The sequence below is a fragment of the Crotalus tigris genome, unplaced genomic scaffold (genome assembly GCF_016545835.1).
Source record: "Crotalus tigris isolate CLP2741 ecotype Arizona unplaced genomic scaffold, ASM1654583v1 scf7180000024513.1755786, whole genome shotgun sequence".
In the NCBI taxonomy this organism is placed as follows: Eukaryota; Metazoa; Chordata; class Lepidosauria; order Squamata; family Viperidae; genus Crotalus; species Crotalus tigris.
Genome location: NW_024100685.1, coordinates 1,524,462 through 1,546,708, shown reverse-complemented (window position 1 = coordinate 1,546,708; position 22,247 = coordinate 1,524,462). Strand labels below are relative to the sequence as shown.

Genomic DNA, 22,247 nt, shown 5'->3' with positions numbered 1-22,247 from the left:
TAAATGTTGGGTTCTTGCTCTACCACAAATATGCACCCAAGCAATAGAAAAGCCAAGATTTTTATAGAAGCTGAATACTACAAGGTGGAAAATCCTAGCCTGGCTGACCAGTCTGGGAAAGCCAGGCAGATCCTGGCCAGGTACACTACCTGGGGTGAGGTCTGTGGTTGGGCAAAAGTGGCCTTTGGGAGGGCAGCCCAGCTGGGGAGGTTCCAGGCGAAGGAGACGGGATGCTGGGAGAATGGGGGTGGAGTGGGGGGGGGGGCTGGAGGGTGCCTGGGACCTGGACCTTCTCTACTTCTTACCATCTGCAATTCTCTTCCTGCATTCCCTTTCTTTATTGCATTTCTTAACTCTCACCCGCCCTGGCCCTTGGGCTGTGAGTTCTCTTCTTACCTTCAGAGAGGCTTGGGGGGGGGGGGAGGCTGTCTGAGGGGGAGGGGAATCCATTTGAATCTGAGTGGCAGAGAGATGAACTAGGCTGGCAAAAGGGGGGGATGGGCAGTCAAGGCTGCTCCTCTCAGAAGGCTTCTCTCTCTCTCTCTCTCTCATTAAAGTATCTCTTAAGATCCAGACTCAATTCCCTTTTCCACCATGTGCCTGCAGTCCTCTATTTTGGACGGCTTTCTTTACCAGCCAAGCACGTGCCCCCTGCCTCCCCGTCGGTCTGTGTTTCCTTAAGCCACACTTCTCATTCCTGCCAGCCAGGGCAGCTGGAGGTGGGTTTTGTAGCTGGAGCGATCCAGAAGGCTGACCTCTTCCGACATGGCAGCCCTTTTGCCAGGCGTGCCCCCCCCAGACATTTTGCCTTAAGAGGGCGCTGACCGCAGCCCATCTGGGTGTGCAGAGCCCCCCGCCCCCCCCCACAGGAGACCTAAGGAGACAGCGGGCACAGGCAGCCACACCATGTTTGCGAGGGCTGCGCGCTGGGAGCCAGCTGGCTGAGGAATAAAATGGAGGGAAGAGAAGCAAGCCTCTCTCTGACAGCTCCCTGGCAGAAGAAAGACATTGTTCCCCAAAGAGGCACCATGACGGGATGGGGACCCTTGCGCTTCTCTTGCTCCAGTGGGGGGAGAGCTCCGAGGCTCTTTCTGCAACAAAGCGAAGTCTGAGGCACAGCCTCTGATGGGGGGGGGCGCTTTGGCTACAGGGGAGGAAAGAGGCAGAGGCTTCTAGGCTGGATTTAGTGAATTGATCCCTCCTCAGGGCAAAGGGGGGGCACTTGGAAAGGCTCCAGCAAATGAAGGGCATCTCACCTCTGCTGAGGGAAGAGAAAAGGCAGGTGCTTTGGGAAAGCTGGGGGGGAGGGGGGAAAGGAGGGAGGGGGAGCTTTCTGCCATCAGCACCATTTCCTGAGATCAGGTCATCAGGCAAGATGGGGGCACAGGGCGAGTGGGGAGGGAGACAGGCCCCGGGCCCAGCAAAGGGTGAGGACTCCCTTCTCTCACAGCCACCCAAAAGAGCCTCCTCGGAGGTCCTCTCTGGCAGCTGCCAGAATGAGCCAGCCTTGGGTCTGCCTCTGAGGCCTTGGGGCTCTGCTGGATCCAGGCCCCGCTGGTGGTGCTTCATCTCCTCAGCTTCAGAGTGGACAGCTCTTGCTTCTGCAGCCCAGAGAGGGTTTGGCATGCCCCTATGTTACAGATGAGCAATGAACACAGTAAGGGAGAATCTCCTGGTCAAGGACACCCGGTTTCAAGTAAAGGAGTAAAGTCATATTTATTGACTAAATGGGAAGCTGGAATGCTGCAAACCACAGTGTCCATCTCTAACACCGCTTCCATTGATAAGAAAAGTGCCTACAAAGACGACTTGGAAACTCAGCCGATCTAGAACGCAGTAGGGTTGCTGTTCTCTGACCAAGCAAAGTGGGTCCCAGATTAACTTCCAATAAGCTTGTGGTTCAGTCCAAAGTGCTGGTCATCACCTGGAAGCCCTGACACTTTGCAGGACTGTCTCCTCCAGCAAGAATCAGCTGCTGCCCCATTTGGCCAGGGATAGTGGGATAGTGTCTTCCCCTGAACTCTGTGGAAAAGCCTCTTAGGAGCAGCTCCTCCCTGGACTGGCTTCCTCCTGGAGTAAGTTGCAGCCTCCTCAGTGGTGACTTCCTGGAAGAAGGAAGGTTTGTTTAGTCCAGAGAGAGACTGCAGTGCAAGAGCATGTTGCTGAAGCCAGTCTGTTTTTTGTGCTTCTCAATTCAGGATTATGATTACTTGTTTGTTTTTATCCTGCCTTGATTATTTTTTTATAAATACCTAACACTCCTTCCTTCTCCTATTTTTACCACAATGACAACCTTGTGAGGTGGGCTGGGCTAAGTCACCCAGTGGGCTTTCATGTCTAGAACTTGAAAGGACTAGAACTCACTGTCTCCTGGTTTCTAGCCTGGGGTTTTAACCATTATCTTAACCACTTAACCACTAATATGGTTTGTTAGGATTTGAGCTACTGTTATATTTGTTCTAAGAATTATACAATTCTTTTTGGTCCTTCTTAGTTGCTGTAAATATTGCAAGTCTAGTTTATTTTAATAGCAGCACTTCTTATAATTTAACAGATAAATTCGTGCCCCACAGATGACTGCTGCTGGATTATTTTGCCTCCCCTGGTATTTAAGAATAGCAAGGCCCAGTTCTTGGCCATTACAAAGTTGGCCATCCCTGATTGATTTGTGAGCAGGTCTCTGGGCTGCACAGATCCCAGGGGGCTTCTGAGAAAATAAAACAGTGGTTACCTAGAGTCCAATTATTTCTGTATAAATATGTGCCCCTCTCCCCCAAAACATGACAAAGAAATGCTGTGATTGTAAGCAGTATCTGGGGAGCAAAATCAGTGGCCTCTAGTCAATTTTTTAAATAATTGGCCTCATTAAAGCAATTAGGTGAGTTATGACACTGTGCCCATAACTTAATTTCTTTAGCAAAGTTACATGCCACCCACTCCAACGGCTGGCCAGTTTACGTAAGTACGTGGAGATAATAAAATACGGAAGGAATTCCAGGAGAAAACAAGGCCACAGCGAAATCCTCCTCCTACTCCAGGACACAATGGGAGGGTGGCTGCTGCGAAAGACCGGGAGGGAGGGGGGAGGGGGGAGGGGGGAGGGGGGGCTGCCGCGGGAGACGCTTCCGTGTTTCTTCACGCTTGACGATCAGCATATTCCCGGCGGAACCTTCAAGCGTCCAGCGCCGCTGGTCTGCTCGGGATTTCACGAAGCCCTCCTCTGGAGCCTCCTCCTGACCCAAGGCAGGAAGGCCGAGAAAGCTCCAGGAAACGCGTTGCACAGGAAAATGTGGAAAACAGCCAGCCACTAAGCGGGGCAGGAGCGGTGGGGCACCTCCGCAAATGCGCTGCCTTTTGCTGGGTCTTTTGGGAGGGGCAGGCTGTCTTCAAGGGATACCTCACAAAGAGCAAATTGCAACACATTCAATCGGAAGGTTACTTGCCACTCAGAGTCGCTTGATAGTGAAGTGGGCATCATATAAATTTAAAATAGACAATAAACCTGGAGGCTACTTACTAGCAGCCTGGTCACCATTGCCTATTACCTATCGCGCGGGGGGGGGGGCAACTGCAGGAGGTGGTGAAGTTCCTCTCTTCCGGTTGAAGTCTAACCCTTAGGAAAGAGATGGAGCAACTTGCACAAAAGAAATGAAAGCCGAGACACGGAGAATTTTTTGAAAAGATTAGGCCCATTATCCCAACGGTAACAGTATTCTAACATCCATTACCAAAAAAATTAGCGAGGTAATGGATGGCCCGCCACAGGAGGAGGAGGAGGAGGAGGAGTCCCGGAGGGGGGGGAGGGAGGGCTCACCTTTATTCCAGAACGGGGCGGCAAAGCCTCGTTGCGCTGGGGAGTCCGGGCAAACCGTGGCAGCCACTTCCGCCTTATAGAAGCGACGGAGGTTGCTGAGGCCCTACAAACAAACGGCCGGATCCAGGCCCTCCTTTCAAGGGCTCATAAACGGATTACATTGGAAACTGCTGATCCTATAGAAACATGCGGTGTGACTCTGAGACAGAACACGAAAAGGATACTTTTCTTCCTTGCGCATGGGGGAACCCCGCCCTTGAAACTGGCAGCGGGGCACCGGGGGCAGCCTGGGCACCGGGCGCCAAGCATTCAACCCCCTCCCCTCAGCGCTGCTCTGAAACTGCGGGATCACGGTAGGCAGCGGAGAACCGGCCGCGCCGCACAATTCTCCGGAGACCCTCTTTCCCAAAGCGCGCGCGAGCGCCTTCTTCCGCAGGTCTCGCGTGGGCTGCCTGCAAGGGGTAGCCAGGCCGAGAGTGGGCAGAACAGCTTTGCGCCTCTGGCCCTGGTCTCCTGCCTGGCTGGCCTCCTCCAGGCCGCCTGGGGCGTCACCTCGGCCGGGTCCAATGCCCGCGCCCGCCGAGGTTTGGCTGCGGTCCCGGCCCCCCTTTGCCCCACCAAGCTGGAATAAGCGCAAGTGTGGGGAGGGACTGGCCAACCGCCCCACACCTCACCCGACGGCCCTGGGCTGCGGGGCAGTGCTGGAGCTTTGCCGAAGATGGCGCCTGGCAAGAAAGAGGATCGGTGCGATCGGCAGGGCAGTTCGGGATGGGCCGCGCTTCAGGGGCAGAAACATTTGTGGCATTTCGAGGCCCCGACCTGGCCTAAGCTGACAAACGGGCGTGAGGTGGGGGGACTGCCTCTTCAACCACAGCCGAACCGCTGGTCCCGGCTCTTCCCGCCGCCATTTCCCCGCCCGAAGATAAGTCGCGAGGGGGAGGGTGGGGGAGGGTCTCTCTCCTTTGCCTCCCACTCTGGTGCTTTGTTAGAGATCGGGCAAAACCGTTGGATGCCCAAGGACCTCCAAGCCCACTGAGCGGTTCTCCCCCCTTCGATCAAGGCGTCTCGCGGGACCACCTCGGGCACAGCAGACCAAAAATCCCCCATTTCCGCCATTCCCGCCCCACAGCAGGTGAAGCTGGGCGGTGGCGGCGGGCTTTGTCATCTGTGCGGCACTCCCCCCCCATCCCCAGTGTGGCAGCGGCCTCCGCCCGTTTCTAATCACTCGTGAAAACGGCCCATTTTCACTGCGCGCGGGGATTAAAGGCTCCGGCCTGGAGAGGCGAACGAGACCAGGCAAAGTGACAGCTGCGTTTAACCTTTCCACCGCCGGCCTGGAACAAACATCTTGGGGGGGGGGCGAGAAATCCCTACTCGCAACCGAGGCTAGAGGCAAAGCCTGTATCGCGCTAGATCCCCGGTCCAGGCCTGGTCGTCTGAGTGTGTCCGGATGATCTTTGGCCGAAACGCGCGGAGGAGTCGCCGTGTCAGCGTCGTCCCCAGGCGGGAATCTTCCTGGGCGGCGCTGAGATGGAGCCCCTTCCGCGTTTCTTCGCTGCCTGGCGGGTCGAGGTCGCTGGAAAAAGCTTTTCCCGCGGCTGGCGCCGGCAGGCCTCACGAGGAAAGCGCCCTGGCCATTCGCACGTTCCTTGGCAGCTCCGGAGCTGCTGCCTTCGAGGAGAGGCTCGTTTACTAATCTCCCCCCCCCACACCCCCGAAAGGCTCAGGGCGAAGCAAAGGGAGGGAGGGAGGGAGGGAGGCGAGGCGAGGCGAGGCGAGGCGAGGCGAGGCGAGGCGAGGCGAGCGGAGCGGCGAATCGTGCAGGGGGACCTTGAGACGGGAACGCTGCCGTGGCTGGGCGTCGGGGAAAGCTGCTGTCCTGAACGTCGGTGCGCCGCATTTGGGCTGGAGCGCAGCGGTTTAAGGGGACCGAGGCCGCCGCAGTCCTCTTGCTCTTTCTGCCCGGGCCCAGAGCGAGCGCCTCGGCGTTCGGGACCTCTCCCGGTCTCCGCACTTTGGAGCAGAGCGCCGGCTGCGCTTGTGGGACAGAGAGCAGAGCAGGAGGCTGGCGCCCAGTCCCCTCGCGTGCAGACGTTAGGCCGCAACCCGGGAAGCCTCGGTGTGGCCTGCAAATGCTAGAGGGGAAAACCCGGACGAAACCCGAAGCCGACGCCTGACTAGGATTTCTCGGGCACTGGAAATCGGAGAAGACAACGTACAACCAGCACGTGCGTTTTCCACTCTTCCCTTCCAGTCCCGGCAGCCGTGAGAGCAGCTGCGGAGTTTTCGGTCTTTGTGGAAGACTCCCCAAGAGGGGCCCCGCCCCTCTCGCCGTCCCCAGCCTTTCTGGTTCCCAGGGCGCAAAGCCTTTTCCAGAAGAGGGAAGCAGGGGGGTCTGGTGGACTCTCAAACTGCGCCCTTACAAATAGCAGCTACGGAGTTGGGGGGGGGGAACCGGAAAAATGCGGCTGGCCGGTGACCATTGCCCCAGCCGGTCTTGCCCTGTTCTGGTGTGGCGCCAGCAGCTCAGGGCGGGCTACAGGGAACAAGACAACGCAGCTTCCAGGCGGGGGGGGCTATGGGGAAAGGGCGCCTGCGTTTCTTGCTTCTCCCTAGGAAGGGTCGCCTCTCCCGCCCCGAGCTAGCGGCCCAAGCTTTATTTGCCCGAAAGACAGGGAGGGAGGGAGGGAGGGCGCGCCTGGTCTGGAGAGGGCCTGGCTAGGGGCCTGCGGGCTTGCATAAAATGTTCCGCCTGCTGCCGGCTGCCCGGCGGTTCTCCAGCCTGCCAGGGCCCTGCCTTCCCTGCTGCCGGAAAAAGCGGCCTCTCCGCAGCTGGCCGGGGAGGGCACCGGCAAGGAAAGAGGTTTACAAGCTTGCGGGATCATAGAGCTATTTGTCTGAGGCTTTTACGGCCTGCCGGGACGGTGAAATCCAAAACCTGCCCAAGAATCCTGGGCTGCGGGTCTTAATCACTCCCAGACGCGGCGCTTTTATGGGCCATTTAGAGCGAGGGAGCCCATAAAACTGCAGGCAAGCAAGAGACTGGAGGGGAGGGGAGGAACACCGGGGTGCCGCCTCCGGTGGGATGGGGGCACCCCGAGAGGCCCCTTCCTCGGGGAGGCACGCCTGGCCTCACCGCCGAAGAGCTCCGGAGCCGCCCAGCCGGCCCTCAGCTCAGCCTCCTTCAGGCAGGCGGCCGCGGGGGACTTTGAAAAGCTCTTTATGGCGAAGGGGGGGGTCTCGCTTTTTACGACTCCCTGTTACTGGGAGATTGCACGTCTGCCTTGCATTAGCAGCGGCGGGAGGGGGCAGGGCTGAGCGCCCAGCTGGGCCACAGGCGGCGAGGCGACCCAGGCAAGGAGGCCCTCATCCACGCGAACCGGAGCCCCGGCGGCGCTGGCCGAGTCCTTGGCGACGCCCTAAAGCAGCGCAAGAGCGGTTCTTCCGAAAGGCGGCAAGGAAGGGAAGGCGCGAGGTCCTCGAACGGAGGAAGGCGGAAAGGCGCCCCAGGCTGGGCGAAAAATACCAGCAGGGCGCAGACAGATGTGCGGCCTGGCTCCTCTCCTCGGCGCGCCCGGCGTCCGCCAGCACAAGAGCTGAGGTTCCGGTGGAGAGGCGAATCGACGGGCCTGCGAGGGAAGGAGCGGTGACGCGGGGTCGGCAACGAGACCCTCTGAAACGGCCTCAGGAGAAGAAATCGCAGCGCGGCTAAAAATAGCAAGCGTTAAAGAAGCGGGGAGGGGGAGGCAAGAACTGGCCCCGGGGCAACAGGCGGAGTCCTGGGCGCTGCCCGGGGAGTCTGGAGCCAGAGCGGCGCTTCCCTCTGCTTCACTCCGGCACCGAGACCAAGGGAAGTGTTGGGAACCAAACGGACCCCTCCGACGCTAAGCGACTCCTTTGTGAGGCCGGGCGATAGGCAGGGCCGGCGGGCTGTAACACGGGGCTCCAGGACCACGGCGGCCCCTCCCGATCCCTCCGGCAAAGAAAGGGGGGGAAAGGGGGCTTCTCCGCTGCAGGCTAAGGACACGAGGAATGGCCTCTGCTTCCCCAGCAGAGCTAAAGACGCGGATCGGGCGGGGACGCCAGCTGCCGAGGCTCAGGGGCTTCTTCCTGGAACTCGGCGCTGGCCTCGCCGGGGGAACTGCGGTGGTTGAGAGACTCGGAGAAGGTAGCCCGTTCCCTGGACCGGAGGGAGGGAGGGAGGGAGGGAGGGAGGAGCTGCCCGATCCGTGGGCTCTCGCGGGACTGCCCGGATAAGCAGAGTCCGCATGGGAAGCGCTACCTGGACGGCCGAAGGGGTCTTCCTCCCTGGAGACGCATCCCAGTGTAGCTTGGGACCGCCAGGCCCGGGGCGCCGGAGCTGAGCAGAGGCTACTCCGGGACGGCCTGCAAGCTCCGGAAAAGCGACGAGGCGGTGGTCCCTTCGCCCAGTCGATCTGAGAAGCGGGGATCCCCTTCCCGCCCCCGTTCCCCCACGCCTCCCCCCTCAGGCTCAGGAACTTTGCTAACACTTCGCCGCTGGCTCCTCCTACCCTGCCCAGCCGATGGCCCAGCCTGTGCGCCTTTAAGGCTGGAGCGCCCGAGCGGGCTTGGTTGCGACTGTACGGGCTTCCCAACCGCGAGAGGCGCAGGAGACTCGACGGGCGCTCCCCCCCCCCGCGCCACAACAGACGCGGCCCAGAAGGGGGATGGGCGGGGGGCATTGTGCCACTCCGAACGCCTAGGCCGGGGTCGAGGGCCGATCAGCACCATCCAGGGCTAGCGTACGGGTTTCTTGAGGCCCGAGGGCGGCCCCGCAATGACGCGCAGGGGGTGCTGAATCCTCGCCCGGCCCGGTCCGGCTCTTGGGACAAGCCGGGGCCTGTCCTCCCCCTTCCCTCCCTCCCTCCCCCGGCAATGACATCGGCGAAGGAAGGGAAGGCAGTTCCCGCGCTGCCACAGCCGGGCGCAGCAGAAGAGAGGCGCCGGAGCCCCCTGGACCTCCTCCCGCCCCCCGCCAATTCCAGCAAACCTCTCACCCCCTTCAGCATCGAAGACATTCTCAGCAAACCTTCCGGGCACAAAGCTCCTGCCGCCCGCCTGCTGGAAAAGGTTGCAGGCTCGGCTGGACCCCCGCGGAACGGCGTGCCCGCCCCCGACTCTCCGCTCTGCGCCCTGGAGGAGCTGGCTAGCAAGACGTTCCAGGGGCTGGAGCTCAACGTGCTTCAGGCGGCCGAAGGTAAGGGCCGGTTGACCACGGGAAGGGGGGCGGGCAGAGCTGCAGTGGGTCAGGCCGCTAGCCCCGCTCCCTGCTCGCTCTGCGGGAACCCGGGGGTCGCTCGCTGCAAAGAAGCCGGTGGGCCTGAAGGAAGCAGGGCTGCTTCCACCTTACAGCGTTCCGGAAGACCCCATCGCGGTAGCCCTCGGTGTGGAGAAGAAGCGTCGGGTGCTCGCCCATCGCCCCACTAGTGATTTGTGGCCGCGGAATTCCCCCCCCCGCCCCGATCCACACAAACAGCCGCGGGTGGCGCCTTCGCTCCCGCTCTAAGGCCAGTCAGTGGCCCGCGGATTTCCTCCTGCCGGTCTTCGGACTTGCTCGCTCGGGTGAACCCTCCAAGTCCTGCCTGAGCCACGACGGCATTCCGCTCGAGACTCCCCAGCGGAGCTCCGCGAACGGGCGGGCCGGAGAGCGCTGTGGCCATTGTCTCCGGAGCGTCCTACCGGGCGGTTTCCTCCGCTCCCGCTGGGCGACCAGAAACAGGCCGAGTCGCCTTAAGGCCGGTCCGGTTTCAGCGGGAATATCCGGGAATCCAAGCGGCCGAGCCGGAATGCAACTCCTCCGCTCCCTATTGAGGCTGGCCTCCCTTGCTCCCCACGGCCACCCGCTTCCCGACCCTCCGCCCGGCGTCGCCGGGCGCCCCTTTGTCCCCACAGCCGCCCTGCCTGGATCCTGCCCGGCTTCTGCTTGGAGGCTTATGGGTAGCGATCCACGCCCAGCTCCAATCCGGCCGGGATCAACCGGTCCTTCCTGCTCCGTGGGAAACTTTTACCAGAATCCGCATTCGCTGTTTATAATCTTTTTCTCTCCCAAAACAATTTCCCATCTGAATCGCAATTTTAAAATTGTTTTATTTAAATCATCTATGCTGGTTTATGACTAATAAAAAAAATGATGTTGATTTCATTTAAAATCATCCTCGGAATTATTTCAATAATAAATAATATTTCGTATTTTAATTTAATAATAAATAATATTTCAGAACTTTCAGAAATGGCCGACGTACAATTAAAGTTAATAAAACGAAATAATTAACAGTAGCAGCTGCGGGTGGTATTCCCACACTCGTTCGGGCAGTCAGATTGAGGGCGATTGCTCCCTGCAAAATCATCTTCCCAAAATAAGGAGGAAATTGCAGAGACAATCACCACCAGCTAGATGAGAGTTTACTTCAGCCATAACTTTAACTATAAAAATGATAACCATAATAATGAGATATTACAAACTCATTATACTACTATTATAGATATTTTTACCACATGGTTTTGCACCAATGCAGTTAACTCTACAAATTTTTATTATGGTCTTATTTTATTCTATATTAAAACATAATACACAAATACATCTAATCCTAAGAATTTATAATAAATCATTAAATTATATTCACTTACTTATTTATCTTAAATTGTTTCCCCTTTTTGTACCGGAACTTTGCAGCCATTTCAAGAAACCCTTAATTCCGTACTAAACGAAGGGATATTTTTCACCCTTTTTCTTCCCTGCTCTGGTTTTATAATTATTTAGCCTTTTGGCTATTTTTTTTTCAAAAGTACAAATGGAAAAATGCCTCCCAAATTAATTCCTGCGCTCAATTTTTGGGGGCTTTAAAAAAGGGCAGGCAAAGTCGGCTGGTTTGCGCTTCTTTTCTTCATTCAATCAAATCAGCCATTGCTTTAAATTCAAGCATATTGTAAAGATCTTTGTTTTTCATTAATTCTACTGAAACGTAGTCTCGGGCTGTGTTTTCGCATTGATGCTACCTAGAAACGGCTAGAAACTAGAATGAATAAAAACAGCTTCTCTTAGCTTAGCAGAGAATCCAGCATTTCAGACCCGGGTCAGTCAGGAGGTTGAGGAAAATTCGGCGGGAGAGGTCAGCGCTCCGAGTCCTTCTTTATATACTCGGAGCAAGTGCGGCATTCGCAAAACAAGGAAATCGCTGCAGGTCGGTCTGGATCCTGCTTTGAGATTCTGGAGAGCGTTTTCTCCTATTCTAGAGTCAATTTCTCTAGGCGCCCTTAACACGTCAGGACAGGTTTAACCCCTGCGGACCCCTAACCCCGCACTCCCGGTCAAGACCCCATTTTCTGCCCCTCCCGCTGGAGGGTCGGGTTCCCAGTGGCCGGCGATAAAAACATTTGCCCGGTAGCGTCGGGGGGGGAGGGGGAGAGGGGGAGGGGGAGGGGGGAGGGGGAGGGGGGAGCCTGCCAAGCTGGCAGGCCTGGGACGGCTGTGATCCCTTCCGCCTGAAAGGCGAGAGAGATCAGTGGGCAGATTCAAGGGATTCTCACCGGGTCCGCTTCCGAAGGGAACACCGGTGCCTGCCCGGGTTTTCACCCGAGTCCCTGCCAGTAATTCAAACATGCGACCCGGGGCGCCCGAGAGCTCCTCCGTCCCCAGTCCAAAGGCGACGGGTGGGGATTATCCTTCCTTCCTTCGCTGGCCTCAACCGTTCTCACCCGGGCCGCTCCGGCTCCGCGATCTCGGAAGAAATGCGCCCCGGGGTCCTTTCCTGCGCTCCCGAAGGAGGGTCTCGTTTGGAAACAGGAAAGAATTGTAGCTCCCGGTGGGCTGCGGGGCAGACGGGAGCGGGTTCCGGAGGGGCATTCGAGGGTTACATACGCAGCAGCAGGAGGCGATGCCCACAAGGGCCCGGGGGTTGAGGAGGAGGAGGGGGGGCAGTTGGTCTAGACCCTAGGCTCTCCAGTGCCCTTCTGAGCCCCCGCTCCGCTTGCCAAGGCCCTGGCCCGGCCGAGAGCGCGAGCAGACCGTGCCCCGGGTCAGAAGGTGGGCCAGCCAGCGGGCCAAGTAGCCTGACGCAACCACGGCTCCTTCTTGCCTTTCCTGCAGGCCGGGACCCGCTGGGCGCCTTCGGGCCGCGCCCTCCGTCCAAAAAGCGGCGCAAGTCGCGCACGGCCTTCACCAACCACCAGATCTACGAGCTGGAGAAGCGCTTCCTCTACCAGAAGTATCTCTCTCCCGCCGACCGAGACCACATCGCGGCGCAGCTGGGCCTGAGCAACGCGCAGGTGATCACCTGGTTCCAGAACCGCCGCGCCAAACTGAAGCGAGACCTGGAGGAGATGAAGGCCGACGTGGAGTCGCTCAAGAAGTTGCACCCCGCCGCCCTGGAGAAGCTGGCCAGCATGCCCGAGCTGGAGACCCCGGGCGTCTCTGGACCTGCGCGAGCCCGCGGGGGCCATCTCCGCCGCACGTCGCCCCCGCCCTCACCCAGCGCCTCACGACACACCTCGGACGCTTTCTCCGACGGCGAGGACGAGGAGGAGGAGGAGGAGGAGATCGACGTGGGAGACTGAGGGCCGGGGAGGGGGCGACCCGGAAGGGAGAAGTCTCCTTTCCAGCTGCCGCCTTCCGCCTTCCTGCCTCTGGATTGCAAGGCCGCTTGAGGAGGGTCCAAGACTAGGCTGTGGGGCCGTTCCTGTCGCCCTGCCTACCCCGGACAGCATCCCCCTCTCCAGGATTCCCGCAGCCCCGCTCCCTCCCCCGCCACGCACCGCACCTTAAGCGCCCCCCCCCGTTCCTGATCCGCAATTCCGCCTGTGATGGACGATCGCCAGGCCCCCTCCCCTCGTCCTTCTCTCCCGCTCTTCTCCCCGCCCCCTTTTTTCAATGGAGGGGAAGTTTCGGTGCAATTTTTAAAAGTTTAATTTTATTGTTGTTGTTGTTATTATTTTTCCAGCGCCCCATTGTCCCTGCGGCCTCGGCTGTTTTCTCTCTCTGTGAGTTCGTGTCCTTCCTTGGGTGAGGCGTCACCGGAGCACCTGCGGAGCAGGAGAGCCGGTGACATGGAGCAGACGGCGGGGCGAGCTACAGTAGCCGTTCGCGCCCTCTCGGAGCCGCGGTGGGGCGAAAGAGCCGGCTCTTGAGAGACCCGAGGCCGGCGTCGCTGGGCCTGCAACCCGGCCTACCGAGTCCGCCGGGAGTCCCCTCCGGGAACTGATGGCAACCCGGCCGTCTGCCCCTCCGCCGCTGCCCCTCTCATATCTCGGTCGCGTGTGCTTGTACATATTTGGAATAAAGGGACATATTTGATGCCAAACCTGCTTCCAGCATTTGTGTGCCGACGGGAGGAGTCGAAAAACAAGTTGAAGTGAGACGCTGCAAAAGTCGAAGAGCCCCTCAACCACGGCGGAGGCCAGAACAACGCCGTGGGTGAGTGGCCAGGGGATCGGGGCCCGACTCTTCCCTCGGGTCGGGTAGAGGAAAGGTCTGGATCCTCCTCAGCTGGAGGGGCTCAAGGCCCTCAAGATCTTGGGAGTCTTCGCGATCTCAGAGTTGGCTTGGTTCCGAGCTGGGGGTTTGCAGGCAGAAAGCAGGACACCAAACGACGGGGGGGGAGGGGGGAAGGGGGGCTCCATACTGAAGAAAAATGGAGCCGAGCCGAGGCCCCGACAGAAGTTGAGCGGGCGGGGCTCTTCTCCCTCTCCTCCCCGCCGCCCCTTCGCTCAGAACAATTCAATTAGCCTCCAGGAGCCGGCTCTGCCATCTGCTCCGCGGGTGAAAGAGAACAGCCCTGTTCCCGCCGAGGGACGGAGGAGGCAGGGATCGACGACCCAAATTGCTGGCGGCTTCCTACGGACTCCCCAGGAGAGAGGGGTCGTGGACTAGACGCTCGCCAACCTGGGTCGGCCCAAGCCGGGAGTCAGGCAGCTTCTACCCCGGAACGTGCGGTCCTACTCCGCGAAGGCAAGCCAGAAAGGGCTACAGGTCTGCCCCACGTGTCCCCCTCCGTGACTGAACCGCTAGGGACCCCGCGGCGCTTCGGGATGGGGGACATTTGCCCGGGAGGCTGGCCGGGATGGGCCTTTGGCCAGTCAGAGCTAGACGGCGGGAGGCAGGGGGGAGAAGCTGCGGCATCCCCGCTTGCGATCTGGCTGGCAGAGGGGCTGCGCTGGAAGACCCCCCCTTTCCCGCGGAAGGTTGCCCGAGGGGGTCGGCTGCAATCGAAGGGAACGCCTGGAGGGGGGGTGGGCTGGAGGAACGCCGCAGCTGGTTCGAAACCCAAGACCGCCGCCGCCCGCAGGCACTCCTCGGTTCTCGATCGCCGTCATCCCGAAGCAGGAGGCCCAGCGGCGCGGAGAATGCCCTGGGCAAGAGCAGCGGAGGCCTTTCTGGGAAACCCCCCCACCAGACGGACAAGGACAGGCCCTGCGGAGGGCGGCTTCCAAACGCCGGATTTCCCGAAGAAAAAATCCGGCACAAGCAGCCGGGCGGAGCTCTTCTCGTCCGGGGAGAAGGAAGACCGCGGGGGAACAAAGCGAGGCAGGAGAAACGGGGGGGGGGAAGGGGGCGCTTCTCTTCATCCGGAGGGGCCGGGCCAACGGTTCGTTTCGCCTGCCCAGACACTCCACCCTCGCAGGGGGGGGGGTTGCAAGGCAAGCAGGCAGACAAGGTCCTAGTTTGCTCTGTCTGGATCACGAAAACACGGAAACAGCAAAGCTGAATATTCTGAAATGACGGGGCCAAGGGAAGCTGCCCGGTTTCTCTTCCCGGAACTGCTGGGGGAGAAGCTGCACTAGCCAGTCCCAAAGGGGGCCAGGGCTGGTCTCTTCTTCGAGGCGGCTGCCTGGCCCTTCCGCAACCTTCAGGCTTCCCGGGGACAGCGCATCACGAGCCCCGGGTCCTCCGGCCAGGAGGCTTTTTCCGGCTGCGGGGGGGGGGCCTCCTGGAGCAGGATCAGCGGCTGGGTCGAGGCCCTCGGGCGGTTATGACCGTCCCAGAAGAAGATGGAGGGGGGGCAGAGCAGCGGGGAGAGGCCACCTGCCAAAGACCACAGGAGCTCAGCAGGGCATGTGGGGAGGGGGGGAGCCCTTAGGCGCCTCTTTGTCCCACAGTGGCCTCGCCCTCGGCAGAAACGAAATGTTCCCCCTCACGGTCTCGCTGCAGGTCAGTGATGTTCATTGGACAGTAATGCCTCTGCTAAGGGGGCAGCGTGTCTGAGTCAAGGATTCAAAAGGCAGGCTCTGTGTGTGTGTGTGTGTGTGTGTGTGTGTGTGTGTGTGTGTGTGCAGCCTTCTTGTGGAACTGCTGGAATGTGGAATGGCGCAAGAGCAGTGGGTCTTTGGCCAGCTTAGGGACCCTCTGGATCCCCCCTTTCCCACTGGCTGAAGCACCTGGCAACAGGCTGGCCACATCCCATTATTTCTTTATTCTGTTCTCTAACAAAGAGCCAAATGTGCTAGCTAAACTATTATTGATTCTCCTCTGCCAGGTCGTTAGTTGGTTAAGGAAGGTACAAAGCAAAAGCAGGAGAGAAAAAGCTAAAAGCTTAAACAAAGATGAAGACTAGAATGGGCTCCTGCAATGAGAAGGAGAGGGATTTTCACAAATTCTCCGGGGGCACAGCATAACGCCTCAGTGAGGGTGTTCCCTAACCTGGACACCTCACCAGGTCAGGAAACAGGTCTTGGACAGCCTGGACATCCTTGGGGGGGGGGGCTCGTCTCAACCTGGATCCTTCAGACAGTGAGGTCCTAAGTCACGGAAGGAGGGACTTTACATTGCCCACCCCTTCCCTGGCGCCCAATAAGCAACTGACAATCGTGCAGCACTTCTAAAGCAGATCTTGTACAATCCTTGTCTATGCAGTGTTAGCCAGGTAGCATTTCGCATGAGTCGCCACTTCTGGTTGGCAATATCAACTGGATACTAGGAGGGCACGATGACCAAATGGACTTAGGAAGGGCTGCAGCTGGGTGAAAACAGTCCTTTCCTCAGCCGCTGATCTGAGTGGCTAGGGAGAATGATATGTCCAAATCCCGGGCCTTCCTTCAAGAAGGAGTCTGCCCTGCCAGGACCACCTTTATCTGCCTCTGAAATTAATACCACCTGTTTCTCCACCTCCACAATGGAATTTCACAGCATTCAAAGGAATTAACTCTTCCACTGGCTTTGGACGGGAGCACCATTCCAAAACTCTGGAAACCTCGGCCAGCCAGTTGATACAGATGTTGAAGAGCACTGGGACCGGGTGTGTCCTGACGGACGCAATCGGCCTGGGGACTGGGTGCTAAAAGGAGCCCCTTCTCCAGGTTGCTAGCTGGACGGGACCTAACCTGGCATTAAGGGCTGCTGAGACTTCTGCACAGCAAGGCTCCCAGGGGCCAGAATGTCCCTGAGAAGGGCCTCCGAAATATGAGAAAAGCCCTATGAAAACAAGAGGGCTCCAGTCCCCAGACAGGGTCCCCAGGAAGGCAGCCACACTTTGCATGATGCGTGAAGGGGTTTTGGGGACAGTTAAGAGGAAGGGGAGATGATGGCTTTGTTAATATTTGTTGAAAAGAATGTCAAAGGTTGTCTACTTCAGGTTTTGGTTTTTTTTTTTTAGTCACCTCTCTTTTTCATTTTTCTGGCACTGTCAGTTTTCTTTTTTCCTGCTCTGTTCTGTTTATGAGAGTTGCTTTTACCTATGAAAAAACTTTAATAACTTGTTTTAAAAAAGGAATGAATTGGAAAAATCATGAACTGAATACAATAAGCACATGCAAGTAACTATAACAGAGTTATAGCTGCTGCCAGGACCCACCGTTAGTGGGAAGGGGCTCCCTGGCGAGCGTGCGGCCGAGGGCCTTGGGAGGAAGGAGAGAAGCCTTTGCGAAGGTTCCTTCCAAGGGGAGCCCTGCGCCACCCCCAGCCTTTCTTGACCAGGAGGGGCGAGCAGGGGAGCGAGCCGGACGGCCCCCCCATGCCCTCCTCTTCTCTGGCCGCTCTGAGGCTGCCGGGGCCCTGAGCACGGGGTGGGCCGCGGGAGGACGCGGCGGGAACACCTGGGAGTTGTCCGACTAAGAGAAAGGCCAACCTCTAGCCCAGGGGTTCTCAACCTTGGCCACTTTAAGACTTGTGGACTTCAACTCCCAGAATTCCTCAGCCAGCTTTGCTGGCTGAGGAATTCTGGGAATTGAAGTCCACAAGTCTTAAAGTGGCCAAGGTTGAGAACCCCTGCTCTAGCCGTTGCTGGGCCTCCTGGGAGGGAAGCGGCCCAAGGACGTTGACGCCCCCAGGGCACAAAGCTGACTGGCAGCCCGGAAGGCGAGCTGGCGGATCGGAGGCCTCTGTCCGGGGCGGGCGGGCGAGCGAGATACTCCCGCGGTGCCTCGCGCTCTGTTGCTCCGCTCAGCGTAGCGCCGCCGCTTCCCCCGACGGCCGTGAGCCGGAGCCCTGCAAAGGCGCTCTCCGTAAGAGCCCTGGGCAGGGCGGGGCCAGCACTGCCTTGAACGTCGGGGAACCGCCCGCCTCGCGGGCTGAGGCGCTGCCCCCGCTCAGGCCCAGAGGGGCGTCCGGCCAGCCATGCGGCAGCCGCTCGAGCAGCAGTGCCGCGGGTGGGGGGGGGGAAATCCAGCGCCCCCGCCCCGTCGGCGGCCTACGGAACCGCCCCGCGGCTCCCCTCTCAGCCCGGCTCCTTGTCCAATTTTCCGCTTGATTAGCTGCCTGGCTGCTTCCTGACACCCTCCGTTGTTGGTATTAATTTCCTCTAACTGGTGATTAATTACTCTTCTGGTGCCTCCTCCGTCATTTGCATCTTAATCCAATTCTCTGGATAGCCGGAGAGCGAGACGGTGGGTGAGTCTCCAGCTCCTTCACCTGGCGCCGCCCCCCCCCCGGGAATCACGACACGCCGGCCCTTGCCTCCACCAGGGCACCATCCTCCTCCTCCCTGCCTGCCACTCCCTAAGGGGGGGAGAGGCAGCAGAGGCACGACGTCCCCCCTGCAGTGAAGTAGTAGATGTAATAGATACAAGGCTGCCCCTCTCCCCTTTCGACGGGATCAGGCCCAGCCCAGTTCCTGGCTGACCCTCCTGCCCCTGGCAAAGCCCCTCTGAATCGGAGGAGCCCCCTTGCCTGCCACAGCCCAGCCAAGGGCAGCCCTACTGAGAGAACTGCCACCTAGAGAAGCCCAACCTTCTCCTCCATGTGGGGCTTCCCCAGCCCGGCTGCCCTCCTGAAAGGCCAGCTTTGCCCAACCCCCGAAATAACCCCAGGCCCGTAGAGGTGGATGACGACCTGTCCAGGTCCCCCAAAGCGGCCAGCCTCGCAGCCCTTTGCTGTCCCGTCATTTCGGTCCCTCTCTCTAGGAAGGAAGGCGCCCCGGTGATCCTTGCAATAAAGAGGGCTCTCCTCAGTGTTGCCCTCCTCCTTCAGACAGAGTCCATGGCAGTTCATGGTGTCAGCAGTGGGATCCAGGGACCTGCTCCGGTGAGGCCTGGCCAGTGGCCCAGGGGATCCTCTGCGCCCCCTCCTCCCTTGAACCAGCTGGCAGAGGACCAATTAGAATGGGGAGAGTTGTGCATGATTTAGGTTGCCATCAAGGCAGCCTTATGCAACGGAGTTGTTGGCACATGGTTTTGGTGGTGGTTGCTGGCCCTGGCACTCTTCTCCCAAGGGTTCCAGGCAGCTCGGCTGGCCAGGCCATTTTCCAAGCAGGATGCGCTGAGCAGGCCGGCTGGGCTGGAAAGAAGCCAAAGTTAAAACTGCATCTCGACAGTTAAGTCCTGGCTGCATCTAGCCTAAGGAAGAGAACCACCAGGGGTGACAGGACAACAGCCTTCTAATCAATTTGAGGGGCTGCCACAGGGAGGAGGGGCTTAGGCCTATTGACACCAGGACGAGAAGCAACAGATGGAAACTGACTAAAGAGAGAGCCAATCTAGAACGAAGGAGAAATTCCCTGATGGTGAGAACAATTAATCAGTGGAACGACTTGCCTCTAGATGCTGAGGGGGCTCCAACAGGGTGAATGGGAGGGGGTCTCCTGCTTGAGCAGGGGGTTGGACTAGAAGACCTCCGAGGTCCTTTCCAGTTCTGTTGCACAGTTACAGTTCCTGCTTCCTGGGCCAAAGTAGAAGAGAAATTTGACCCAGGCAGCCTGCGAGTATCTTGTTACTGGTGCATCTGCCTCTTCTCGCCTTGTACCAGTTGCCCTGTGCAGCTCCATCTAAGACGCCTCAGGAGGACTCCGTGGAAAGGGTAGGAAGGCGGCAGTCTCTCTTGTGCTTCAGCCTTCACACTCCCCCCCCCAAATAAAGGAACCAAAAAGAAGAAAAGTTAACAGTTGTCTTAATTGTCTGCATGTATCTGGTCTATTTGTCTTTGTGAACAATGAGGTGCAGCCACCCACAAGGACCCCAAGGCATTCCCCCGAGGCCACATAGAGGAGCCTTGTGTGTGCGCGCATAGCGTCTCCCCCTCCGTGACTATGCGAGCCCACATGTGTTCCCCTCCTCCTCTTCAGCTCCCCTAAACAGAAGTAGGGGCGTGAGATTTCTTTTTAAAGGATACCGTGAGATGGACAGCCATATAAACTGGATATATAAATAAATTGTAAAAATGTAAACTTTAGGGACCTCTACCCGTAACCCTGGATCGTCCCAGGCCACTGACTCTAGAGCTAATATTCTAGCTGAAAACGTAAATTACCAGGGGATAATAAATAAAATTCCATCTATCTCCTGAAGTCAGGCAGAACTATCAGGTTTCAGCTGAACCCGACACAGAAATATGTTTGGCAATCCCTCCCCCCCCAGATGCCATCCGAAACTGGTCGTGCAGTGAGGCAAATTGACTAAACGCAGGCTGAGCACAAGTGCCTGGGCCTGCCTCCGACTCGTCTGAATCTCACCTTGTAAGACAGAGGAAGCAGCTTCTACAGTCTTCAAAACCCCCGCTTGGGAAACCGAAAAGGGGAAGCCCTCCTCGTGAAACGGTGACAAGAGCAACCGAAACCCACATATCAAAATTCATTAAAAAAATAAAAAGGAAGCAGGAGAAAGCCCTCTTCCCCTTCGGGCCAAGGGATGGGAAGGGGCTTAGGGAAGAGACGTGGGAAGTGATGCCCTCCCAGTCCGGGTGAGAGCAGCTCCAGGAGACCCGGCAATCCCACCTGGCAAAAGACCCCCAAACAGGTCAGCAGCACTTTTGCCAGCCCCGGATCTCCCTCCCTGTGTTAGCCCCGTCTTTGACACACGTAACCAAAAAATGAGGCACTTCGTCAGGAACGGAGAACATCCAGTTTATTTCACAAACGTAAACGGAATAAAGTCAGCACTGACTAGCTGTTAACCCTAAGTGTTTTTATACATAAGCTGGAACCCTTCCTAGCCCACACCCCTGTCACCGCCCATACACCGCCACCCACCTACGGACCGCCCCACACCTCCAAACTTGCTGCATCATGATGACTGAACGCTTCCCGACGACCCGGCCGCTTCCCGTTGCTTCGAGCTCTTCCCGAAGCTTCTGCCGTCTTCTTTCGACTCTTTGAAGATGTCCAGTGGCCACTATTGAGTACGCATGCGTTGGATTGCCTGTTCTGTCCTTCACGCATGCGCGGCTCTAGAAATCATGGTTGCATGCCGGGCCGGCTTCTGCGCATGCGTGGCCGCCGGAACGATGTCGGGCCGACCGGACGTCACACAGAGTGGCGAGTGCCTTGCTGCCGCAGGTAGGTTCAGCAGTTGGTTGCAGCACGGCCCGACATACTGCCCCCCTTTCACCACGGTTCCCCCTGGGAAACAAACAAATATGTTATACCTGTATCTTTACCCCTTTTTGTCCACTCCCGCTACCCCACATAGTCCCGGCTTTTCTGGGTTTCCCACATGGAACTGATTGATTAATTTAGGGGCTTGTACATCATCTGCCCGTGCCCAGGTAGCTTCTGCCAAAGGATAGCCCTTCCACTTAATTAAATAATATAGCTTGCCTCTCTGATTACGGGAATCGAGTATCTTCTGCACTTCATAATGTTCATCTTTAATAGGGCCTGGTCTAGTGTCCATTTGGTATGAATGGACTGGTTTAAGCAAACTACAGTGAAATACTGGGTGCACCTTTCCTAGCAGTCGGGGTAATTGCAGTTGTACGGTTACAGGATTAATAATCTTTACAATTTTGAACGGGCCAATATATTTAGGTCCCAGCTTTTTACACGGGATTCTTAATTTCAGGTATTTGGTGGACAGATACACTAGCTGACCCAACATATATGGTTTGCAGGGCTGTCGTTTTTTGTCTGCTTGTGACCTCATCCTTCGGCCATATTCTATTAACGCCGTTCTTGCGGCCTTCCATGCTCCTGACACCCATTGGATCCACTCTCTTGGCAGATATGGTTGTGCCCCCGAATCCTTACACTCAGGTATGGGAACGAACTCCTTCCCTGAAACCACCTTAAAAGGCGCAAATCCCGTACTGGTATGTACTGCGTTATTATACGCCACTTCCGCAAATACCAGTAGGTCTGCCCAGTTGGTTTGTTGATAGGATACATAACTCCTCAGATACCTTTCAACAGCTGCATTTGCCCGCTCAGCAGCCCCATTGGTGGCAGGGTGGTATGCCGTACTGAGCCCCTGGGACGTCCCTAGTAACGTGGTAAAGCCCTTCCAGAACTTTGCAGTAAATTGAACCCCCCGGTCAGATATTATTCGCCGAGGAGCTCCATGGATCCGGTATATATGAGTCAGAAACATGTATGCTAACTTCCGAGCAGTGGGTAACTTTCGACATGGAACAAAATGTGCCTGTTTCGAGAACAGATCGATTATTGTCCAAATAATCGTATATCCTCTACTGTTCGGCAAATCTACTATAAAATCCATGGCAATATCTTGCCATGGATGCTCAGGGTTCGCCACCGACTGTAATTGTCCCACTGGCCTTCCTGGCTGAGTTTTACAGGTGGCACATACTGTACATGCCTTTACATAGTGTTCGACATCTTTTCTTAACGTAGGCCACCAAAATTGGCGTCTAATTAGGTGTAACGTCTTGATGAACCCAAAATGCCCTGCTAACTGTGAGTCATGACATCTCTGAAGAACTTTAGCTCGTAACACCGATGGAACATATAACTTCCCTCCGAACCATACCAAACCGTCTCTCTGAGTTAACAGGGTACGGTGACTCTGAAACCACGAATCTTGGGGCAATGCCGCCTTCAACTCCGATTCAAGATCCTTGGAATTAGGACGGGACCGTAGTTTACCCACTCCCTGGGTATATGGTGGCAATATAGCTTGTACTATGTCTTCCCTTTGACTCTCATATTGAGGTAACCTAGACAAGGCGTCCGCCAGGAAATTTCGGCCCCCAGGTACATATTTAAGTTGGAAGGTGAACCGCTGAAAGTATTGTGCCCAACGGACGTGTTTAGGGGCT

At 57.6% G+C, this 22,247-nt stretch overlaps 1 protein-coding gene across 1 annotated transcript; it reads left to right on the top strand.

The window, feature by feature from the left end:
- The first annotated feature begins 8,710 nt into the window (after positions 1-8,710).
- LBX2 (ladybird homeobox 2) lies at positions 8,711-12,569 on the top strand. The gene is made up of 2 exons (XM_039333905.1): positions 8,711-9,032; positions 11,922-12,569. The coding sequence occupies exons 1-2, from the start codon at positions 8,711-8,713 to the stop codon at positions 12,386-12,388; spliced, it is 789 nt and encodes a 262-aa protein (XP_039189839.1). The 3' UTR covers positions 12,389-12,569.
- Positions 12,570-22,247: the final 9,678 nt, after the last annotated feature.

Bases quoted from the DNA above. Each gene is read 5' to 3' on its own strand.
- LBX2 (XM_039333905.1), top strand. From the start codon at position 8,711: ATGACATCGGCGAAGGAAGGGAAGGCAGTTCCCGCGCTGCCACAGCCG. The intron at 9,033-11,921 runs GTAAGGGCCGGT...CCTTTCCTGCAG, and splicing joins CGTGCTTCAGGCGGCCGAAG to GCCGGGACCCGCTGGGCGCC.